Source organism: Salminus brasiliensis, chromosome 1 (assembly GCF_030463535.1).
Source record: "Salminus brasiliensis chromosome 1, fSalBra1.hap2, whole genome shotgun sequence".
Classification (NCBI taxonomy): Eukaryota; Metazoa; Chordata; class Actinopteri; order Characiformes; family Bryconidae; genus Salminus; species Salminus brasiliensis.
Window position 1 is genome coordinate 55,875,029 of NC_132878.1, and position 10,745 is coordinate 55,885,773.

Consider the following 10,745-nt stretch of genomic DNA (forward strand, 5'->3'; position numbering starts at 1 on the left):
GAAACAGCTGTTCAATCCAATTCATTCATTTATGCCTGCATTTCCACAGGCAGGCAAGAAATCTCAGCATTCAGTGTCATAAATATTCATCGAGGCGAGTGATGAGAGGGATTGGCTTGGCTGTCGCTCATTCCGACTCTTTATCGGCGTACAGCGAGAGTGTGTCTCAATACTGCTCGCTCATAATTGGAGAACGAGGTGATACAAATGACCCCTCTCCGTAATTGCTCAGGCTGAGCACCCCCCCTCCACCCTGTTGCCTCATCCAAAACCTCCCTCCCGTTCCTCGTTTATGACAGTCGAAGTATACGTGCCAACATTGCCTTTATCCACTAAAGAATACCAATTGGGGAGAGTGGTGCTCTGGACCCATTCCACACAGGTTAAAAGATGGTAGGAAGAGGAAACGGAGCTGAAGTCAATCCCTTTAACACAGGATTAATGTTTCAGACAGATGGCTGGTTAGGCAAGCACTTCCTCCAGGCTCTGGTTGATTGGAGGGAATGAAGATGCTGGCAAAATCGAGTTGCACTACATGCTAAAGGCTTTAATGGAATTAATCACCATTAGTCTCAGCCTGCATGCTGAAGCCATGTTTTAATGATGCACAAATCTATCTTTGAAATCAAGATGCTTTTGAAATCAAGATGTGCTTTCTGGTTGGATCTCATCCTCAATATCCAGAACTTCTAATCATTTGGTCTGAAAAGATCTTCAGTAGAAGAGCTTCAGTTAAAACGCATCTCGTCACTCCAAGACGCATTCAACAAACAAAATCCCTCACAGAACAACTGAAACACCAGTAATAACTGCAGCGCAATGAGCGAATTTGCATATTCTGTCCCCCTCAGCAGTCCAATTTCAGTCTGCCTAACAAATTTGAACACAGAGTATAAACACATGGGGCTAAAATCTTACCAGGATACAATCCAGATACTGGTCATATGAAGTGAGTCCTGCAGGCAAAAGAGGTTTCCAACCTGTGATGCTAGCTGAGGATACGTCCCAGCCACGATATAGAGTAACTCTGACAGTGGGTCTGTGAAACACCTGATAATAATTATCATATGATAACTCAAGAAATCGCAATCTCTTTTTTTACATTCATACAGATGACCCAACAGTTCAAGGCCTAGACAAATCCAGAAACCTGCAGACTGGAGAGATGATCATCATCGTGGTGGTGCTCCTCATGTGGGCAGGTATGGTTCTAAAGTGAGGCTACGTTGAGGCCGGATGTCACACAAGAACACTGTCATTCTAAAATCCACCTGATATTGATTTTTCTGTACAGCTTCTACTAGAATGGAGCTTTAAACCCTCTAAAATACTTAAGCCACGTCTATAAAAAATAAGCTCAAAAACACCATGGTTACAGCAGTGCAATTAACCCATCTATTATTAATCATGACAAGAGACATCAATCTTTAAGTGGATTACTGAAACTCAGACCCCTCATAGCACTATTGTAAAGCAGTTCTTAAGTATACAAATATTAAACATTCATTTGTATTACCTACACACTGCACTTAATGTTGAGTACTGCATAATTCATGTGAAAATGTAATTGATAATTAATTAATTTCTATGGTTAGTGTTTTTAGCCACTACCATGCACACATGCTGACCAAGCACAACATGGAGAACCTGAAGATGCTATATGAACATTTGAAGTATCCGTTTGCAACATTATGCCACAAATTTATTCTTAAGGACAATTTTTATTACTGAATATTTGTACACATACATAGTGGATGTATATACTGCACTACTCATACTGTCTTTCCAAATCTTTGACATTTTGTTATACCCATACCCATTTTCCTGACTGACAGTGCATTCTACTAGACAATAAGGTCATACCACCATGCTCTGTAGTTTTTTTTCTATTGTATTACAGTTAATTTGCATTAAATTACAGTTAACTTATCAATTACAACGCTGAATTATTCACTGCACCAAGACTGAGGGTAAGGTTGTTAAGTCAATAACAATCTGTCTGTGCACTTAACCTCAGAGGGAAGACGTTTAAAGCTCTTTGACCGTTGTCACTATCTGTGTTATGTGAGAGTGACAGATGTCATCTGACTTTTCTTCATAGCGGTCATCGCCCTATTCTGCCGGCAATATGACATCATCAAGGACAATGACAACAGCAACAGCAAGGAGAAGGTCAAGCCCTCGTCTGAGAGGAGCACACCAGAGCATCACAGTGGAGGACTTCTCAGGAGCAAGGTAGAGCACCTATATCACTGACAGGAACAATATACAGGGTAGCTCAGTCTGATAGCTCAGTCGGTAGATCATCAGACGTTTAATCTGAGGGTCCAGGGTTCAAGTTTTTTTTTTTTTTATGGGGCAGTGGTGGCTTGGCAGTTAGAGCTCCGGGCTATTGATGACAGGGTTGTGGGTTCAAAGCTAGGCAAGCTGCCATTGTTTGGCCCTAGAGCAAGGCCAAAGATGAAACCCAAATTCCATATGTGTCCAATAAAAACAATGATTGTGGTTGTCTGTTGTATTTGCCAATGATACCATGGGTCCTTCAGCTTTAGGATATGCCCAAACACAATGAGCCTTATTCACCAACTGACATTCACCAATGTTTTCTAATTTGGGCCATGTTCGGTTCACGAGGACAATGAGATCCATCAATGATTCTGACCCAGATGTTTAGTTAGGACTTTTCAGGAACTAATTCAAGATAAGTTTTAGGAAGATATTGGAGAATGAGGCCTACTGTTATGAAACTCAGTATCTTATAAGAAATTACATAACAAGAACAACAACAATGAACCTTAGACACTCGTCTTCCAGAATGGGTATGTTTTTTTTCCTTTGTGCACAATGTCTACTGCTTCATCTGTTACACTATTTAGAGTTATACAATTTTGTGTATTGCCCATAAAGCAGGGTGAGTGCTTTCCTTGACCAGAGATTTACTCTACTAAACTTGATCGTTTTCCACTGCAGCTGAAACTGCAGAACAGACAATGCTAAAAATGTGAAATCCATTTCAGTTCCAAACTATTTCAATTACTTTATGGCAAACAAAGAAGCAGGAGCATTTAGAAAGTGCACATCCATTTCCACACCTGTAAAAGGGAAGATATAGAACAGGAAAGAGAGACGGAGAGAGAGAGAGAGAGAGAGAGAGAGAGAGAGAGAGAGAGCAGCTTTCATTGCAATCAATTCCCTTCACTTTTCTCAAAGGCGCTCTGACCGGCTGACCAGGAGCTGTCAATGTGCCTGATTGATGAAATCTCCCAGCTTATTTATTTATTTACGTATTTGTCTATTTACTTTTGCGAGAAGCATGCGATGAAGATGAATGCACAGTCAAGGGCACAGTAGGTGCACATCAAAAGAGCTGAGAAAGAAAACAAACAGTTCAATCTGTCAAACGCAAGCACCAGTTAATCTTGGATACAACAGTAATGGATGGATGGCAGCATCCAACCAAGCACTGCGCATCTGTTCAACCACAGAATTTGCCTCATGAAATGTTATCCTTCACTTCACCCCCCAGAGAAGGGGTCGCCTGCCTGGTAACAAGAGTACATGGCAACTTTAGCATTGCAAATGTCTTGGCAAAAAAACAACTGCAATGCATCGTGGAGCTACTGACCTACTTCTGAAATAGACCATCTACTCAAGAGATAGAGCAGTTCACAATGAAGGCCTTTGATCTTTCTCTCATTTCACCCATCTGCTTCCATTTTCTTTGCAGATGCTGTTTTGGACCTCTTCCTTTGGAAAAGTCTCCTTGTAACATTCTTTTTTGTTGCATGTTGTTAATGTTTTCTACTTTTTTGGTGTATGATGTGCTCCTTTAGCTTCATGATGAAGTCATTATCAGACCATATAAGGATGGAATATGCTGTTAGAACAGCATAATGGTACCCATAGCCTTTTAGCTGCCTCTCGGTGTTTATTCAATTATTTAGCTGCATAGGCGCTCCATTTACGCCCCATTTGCCAGTCTAATTTCTTTATTATGAGTGTCCGAAGCCACAATATGGTATAAGCTCTCACAGGAGCCATCCATCAGTGTTATGCTGAGGCCGTGGAGGCCACCCTCTCCCTGACATCTGTACAAATGATTGCAGAGCTTAATGAAATTGGCCCCTTTGAGGAGAGTCACGTTTCTCTTTTTTATTCCTCCTGTCTGCTGCAGTTTCATCAGTCTGTGCCATCTATCAACATCATCGAGGTCTAATGGGAGGAACGAGGACTCTGGATCCGCCCTCCGCGCTCTAGACTTGGATGCTACATTGTTTTTAACCTTCTCCAACCACAGCGGAATCCCACGAGGAGCAAACCATTAGCTAAACCATTAGCTACATTGACTACCATCGAAGCTAATTTACCAGAACGTCCAATCCACAGCCGTGAACACACTTGCATCTGCGCATACATACACACCACACACACTCACAGTGTGTCTAAAGCAATCTAATCTTGTAGAGCAATTGTGCATAAAGTGAAATGTGCTGCTGTATTATGAGAGCCCGTTCTCATTGGAATCAGTGTTGATTTGTTGCAGTATTATGCTCATGCAACTAGATGACTGCACTGTATTTTTGATATGGTACTGTAGAACTTCAGCAGGGTTTTTATGTCTGTTGCGAGTTGTTGATTTTTGTGTGTGTGTGTGTCTGTATGTGTGTATGTGTGTGCATGCACCTGTCAGAGCCTGAGAGCAAGGTGAAGCTGTTGAGCGGAGCCAAGCGTGCTCTCAGGCAGATGATTTGAGTAGGCAGTCGAGGCTGTTTTCATGACTCAAGCCCTGCAGTGATGGCGGATCTCTGTTCAGCAATGAAATGTAATAAGCTCAAGGACTCAGGACTCATGTATTGTCCCTATAATAAGTTTTCTCCAGAAGAGGCAAATGAAACAGAAAGGAACAGTTCAGAAAGTCGTGCCACTACTGGGATGGCCATGGTTTGAAATGGCTACAACTGGGAAAGCTTGCTTGGTTGCACTCGTATGAATAAGTGCAGTTTGTTTGCCAATCTGAAGGAACACAAATGATTGGGCAGGCTGCTCTCAGAAACATGTAGAACTATGTAGTCTTACTAATGTGTTCAACACAGTCCTTAAGAGCTCGGATTCTATTGATAGAACTGTCTATGTAAATGTTTTAGTCTTTTGAGATTATGAGTACAGTTGAAGAACAAGTTAAAAAGAAGTTAGGACGCATGCTAGTCTTTGACGTGTACATCTTGTCTAATAATAAGGAATGCTTGCAACATCACTAATTGTAAATGAGAAGACTGTGACAAGAAACAGCCTTTCTGTTATTTTAAAGGGGATGTTCTGTGGGAGGTCAATAAGTAATATTATCAAATGTGTTTTTTTCCATTAGTATCCTTTCCAGCAATAAAATAAACATACATTGTTGGTTTTCTCCTAATCATTTTCAGTGCATTTTAACACAGTGAGGCGACTCAAACACTATATATGTTTTTGAAACTGAGATCTTTAAGCTTTGTAAATAACCATACGTTTCGCTATTCAGCTGATATAAAAATCTGTGCGAAATATCATCGTTTAGACCAACCTTACCACAATGATGAAACCAAAAATTACATATATTGCATGCACATTGAAAAACGACTGAACCTAGTTTTATGTGTTCTGTTACATTTTTCATGAGTAAAAACACAAACGAGTAGATTTTGGTATCTACTGCTACATTTATTTAAATTTAAATAAAGATCAGTGAATGATTGATAATGTCGGTCCTGTCTTTACCTCTTTTGCTACGCTGAGTCTTTTTACAAGGTTTTTTGAAAGTTTTCAAAGACAGTAAAGTGCAAGCTAAAGTCCCATATTCAACTGAAAATAGAAACTTTTAAATCTAAGTAATTGAATATCTATTACATGACTCATTAGCTAATCAACTTACCATGTAAAACATATTTAAGCTAATGGCAGCAAGGAGAATACAAAATAGCACAGTTTAACTGCGTAATGTACCGAAACAAAACATCTTTTTCGTGGTGAATGGACTCTACTTTCTGTTCTTTTCTCGTTTTGATTTACATTGATCAATCCTAAGGCTGTCCACTTAGTCAGATATCTGCCAGGATTCTGTCAAAAAAAAATGTATTATAAAAATGTATATTAGTTTGAGAAGTTTGGCTCATGCTCAGGAGGCTCTCATTTACATTGTAAAAAGATTTGTTTTTTAAAAAGCAAATATTTTCGCAGATTGATTAACTTTAGACCTTTTAACCCAATAGTATGTTAATCTGCCTAGCATAGTCTTTGTTATCCATATAGGAATATGATATAGAATCAGGAATGCACAAGTGTCAAATTTTATAATCCCTTTTTCATTACATTACATTTCATTACATCATGTGCAAGATAAGTTTATGTATCTTTCCAACCACAACTGTAAATAAGACCCATACTTTTATATTAGCTTACAGAAATCTGGCAGTAACATTGTATGTTGCATCAGCCATAGTTGCACCAGTGCAGGATAACCGGTATTAGGGAGAATGCATTCCATTCCATTAATGACAATTTATGCAACCCTTATGACTTTTTTATAATCCCTTTTTCACTTTTTCACTATATCACTATATCATCAAGGTTTGTTCCTTCTTCTGTAAAGTAGTTTTTGAGATTTTGAGATGTTTTTTGTATTATAATCATAAACTTGGAGCATTGCTGTGAGGATTTGATTGTATTTAGCAACAAGAGCATAAATGAGGCTAGGTTATAGGATGCTTACGACCCCAACTAATCTAAAAATTATTACATGGAGTATTAGATGGAGCACCATCATTCAAGAGAACACAGTTCCACTGCTCCACAGCTCAACGCTGGAGGGCTTTGTACCCCTTCAGCTCACACCTGGCCACCCAGAAATTGCAGCTTGTGCACCAAAGTATTTTTGTTTTATATCAGAGATGTTTTACACTCATTCTGTTTCAGTAAAGAACAGTTCAAAGAAATCACTGTAAGGCCAACACTGCTATGACGTTCATGTGCAAGATAAGTTTATGTATCTTTCCAACCACAACTGTAAATAAAACCCATACTTTTATATTAGCTTACAGAAATCTGGCAGTAACATTGTATGTTGCATCAGCCATAGTTGCACCAGTGCAGGATAACCGGTATTAGGGAGAATGCACTCCATTCCATTAATGACAATTTATGCAACCCTTATGACTTTTTTATAATCCCTTTTTCATTACATTACAGCACTGACATGAATGCACTATTAATTCAAAAAGTAGCTACTCTCAAAACTAATCTTCTGATCTGGAACACTGCTGACAAAACACTAATAAAACACTAGGGACATATTCCACTGACTGAGCTGTAATCAAATGAAATGTTCTGCAACTACCAGAGGAGTGTAGAGCAATGGAGGAATTCCCTGATGAACCGATTTAACACTACGACCCATAGGGGCGTTGTAGGGGACCAGCATGAGTCAACAGAGATCATACAGCCTGACATGGCCATAAATCTCACCACCAATTATCACTGCAGCCATCTGGGAACATGTTTAAGAGCTCACAACAGAAAACAAGAGTCACACCTCTATTTCTGAACTGCTCTAGGAAAGTCCTGTACATTTCTTTTGTGAACAAACTTTCCTGAACAAAGTTTCAGGTTTTTGTTTTTTTTATTGTTTTTTAACTGCCCACTGGATGATACTCCATATACAATAGATTGCTGATGGTAAGGTAATCATTTTATACTTGTAGAAATTCCTTTGCATAGATTTTTTTTTTAAATAAGCACCATTCTTAACAAAGTTTCACAATATCTTATTGAGAAATGAATGTAAGATGAACATAGATTAATCAGAAAAAAATATGCTGTAATTATTCCAGTCTCTACAGTCAGATAACTCATGTGACAAATTAATTACTTCATATTCCAGGGTTATATACACATTTAGCACCTATGTAACAATGCGCAGACATTGAGAATACCTTTAACCAGCAGCTAGGAAATCTGTCTTTTAATATTATGAAGCTGACACCAATAAGAGACAAGAACAATGTACCCAACAGAATTCAACTAAGCCAAGTGTAACAGTATCAAATAAAACATTTATCAAATAAAACAGTATCAAATAAAACAATTCTGAACTTAAATATAAAAACACTTTAATTTGGCATTTCAAGGAGGACTATTATATATTGCAAAGAGAAAGTGGAACCACCCTGTTGAGTATAAATATTTGGAGTTTTCATCCTTGATTGAACTTAGAATTAAAAAGAGGACAGAACAACAGCAAAAATGACCAACAAGGGATTTTTCACCTACTTTATGATAGAATCTGTCAGACTTCAAAAACAGAGAGGAACTACCTTTGTATTTTAATCACTCTCTTTGTGTCTTGATATTTGATTTACGTTTTGCCTCACTAATTTACAAAAAAAAAAAAAAAAAAAAAAGAAATTGCCATGTTTGTCAGAACACTTTTCACTAAACATATTTATTTGGATGCAGATATATTTATTTATATTTTATGTATTCAGGTCAGAAGGCTCCTTTGGTTCCAACAACCTACAATTGCAATGAATTACTTGCATTACTTGCATTAATTTACCAGACTTCTTAGTTTAACTGTTACAGCTAGCTCCTCAGTCTGTTATCATTCTGGGTTAAGTTGTAGCATTTATTTATCTAAATAATATCAATCTTTCTAAAAACGTTTTTTAGATTGTGCCTCCACTGCACACATTTCAGTGATGAAAAAAAGAAACTATACCTCAAAACAACACACCTCAGTTTATGACCATTTTGTGTCTGAAATAGTGATGCAATGATTCGATACTGATCCAACTGACTATAGGCTAGACGTGACCAATCTATATGTGATACTGTTTCCTAATTAAGCTTGTAACAGTGTGTTAGCCTATTTCGTCACATAGTTTATGTTCCAAGAAAAACCTAGGTATCTGTATCAGATCAGTATTTTGTATTGGTAAGAAAAAGAATTTTATTAGTCCAGTTCTTTTCAATAGCAAAATAGCATATCATACAATGTTAGTAAATTCAAATGAGTGTGCCTATACTGTACATGTTCCAACATCAACAAAACAAGTGAACGTTTGCAAAACTGTATGTAGTGCTCAGGTTCCGGGCAGAAGATAAAGACTGAGAAAACACTGAAAATTCAGATGAATAAACCAGCACTATTATAAAACCCTGCTGCTATTTGCTGTAAGTACATATACACACAATTTACAGACATCAGTTACAATAATGATTTCCTAATAATGAGTTCCTTAGGAATGACTTAGGCCTTCCACACCTGAGACTTGTACACTGTACTGCCAAAAGAGCGACCTTTGTGTCTTCTTCTGTGCCATTCCCAGTAGTGCTCTATCAATTACCCTGTTAGTCTGATAAACACTTCTGTGTCATCATCATGGGACTGAGGTTCCAGGGGTGGAAAACTGGCAGAATTCAGAATTGGCACAGTGTTATTAACCTTCATCTCTAAGGCTGGTGCTGTTTTTCAGTATTTAGGTGTGTAAGTAGGGCATCCTGCACCTGTGTGAGCACTATATCATCTTTGACTATATTGTAGTGCTGTTTTACTAAAAGAATGCAAATATGTAAAAATGGTAGATAATCAGTAATCAAAGATTTTCATATGCAATATGTGGTTCCTTTAAAGGAGAACTCTTACACTGCCACAAAATAGAAAAATTAAAAATCTAACATCAAACTTTGTAAACTTTGCAGAACATATCCTCACTGTCATGCAAAAAAGTTTTGTAATTTTTCACTTTTTTTATAATTTATATCTGGCAGTTGTCCGTGACATTGTGTAAATATTTCATGATGAATGGACCAATAGAAATGCTCCAAAATGACCTGGAATTAAAATATTTTACGTTGACTTCCATTGAAAGTAAAGAAGGTTTGTTCCTTCTTCTGTACAGTAGTTTTTGAGATTTTGAGATGTTTTTTGTATTATAATCATAAACTTGGAGCATTGCTGTGAGGATTTGATTGTATTTAGCAACAAGAGCATAAATGAGGCCAGGTTATAGGATGCTTACGACCCCAACTAATCTAAAAATGATTACATGGAGTATTAGATGGAGCACCATCATTCAAGAGAACACAGTTCCACTGCTCCACAGCTCAATGCTGGAGGGCTTTGTACCCCTTCAGCTCACACCTGGCAGAAGGTACCAATAGGCATGGTGCCAATAGGCTCATGTTTATCTGCTCCTTTTCTATTGGCAGTACATCTCTGCAGGGATTAGACAAGCTGTTTGTATGTGTGTGCATTTGCACATCTGTGTTAGCAATTGGTCCAACTTAAAGTGGTCCAACTTAAAGATTGTATGTATGACTGCTAACAGGCCTGGGTGGGTACAATGCAAATATGGTACAAGTATTACTCTACACGATTTTTAAGTAAAATGTGTGTGAGCTCAGAGCTCTGTAGTCTGTTCATCTTCTTGTTTTGATAAGACCTGTGCAATTTTCTTTTGGATCAATATGGGCTTATCAAAGGGGACGTTTAGCAGTACAACGTCAGCTCCGGGGTCTTAAGAGATTATGGGAAATGTAAGAGCCAAAAAAAGTACTTTGATGTGGAGTGCTGCAGAACAGATCTAAGCTTGAGATGGGATGACACAGTTAGATGGTTAGACCTTGACTGCCAAAAGAAGAGAACACATGTAAGGAGCTCTTTTGTTGTGGACATTTGTTTGGCTTTACATATATATATATTTTTCTTAGTG

At 38.0% G+C, this 10,745-nt stretch overlaps 1 protein-coding gene across 1 annotated transcript in view; it reads left to right on the forward strand.

Annotated features, from left to right (window-relative positions):
* The window catches only part of fndc4a (fibronectin type III domain containing 4a), a 28,745-nt gene extending 23,038 nt beyond the window's left edge, over positions 1–5,707 (forward strand). Inside the window, exons 4-6 of the mRNA XM_072696488.1 lie at positions 1,113–1,202; positions 2,102–2,235; positions 4,175–5,707. Of these exons, the coding sequence (XP_072552589.1) occupies positions 1,113–1,202; positions 2,102–2,235; positions 4,175–4,216 (266 nt within the window). The 3' untranslated portion in view covers positions 4,217–5,707. The remainder of the gene's footprint in view (positions 1–1,112; positions 1,203–2,101; positions 2,236–4,174) is intronic.
* The last annotated feature ends 5,038 nt before the right edge of the window (positions 5,708–10,745 follow it).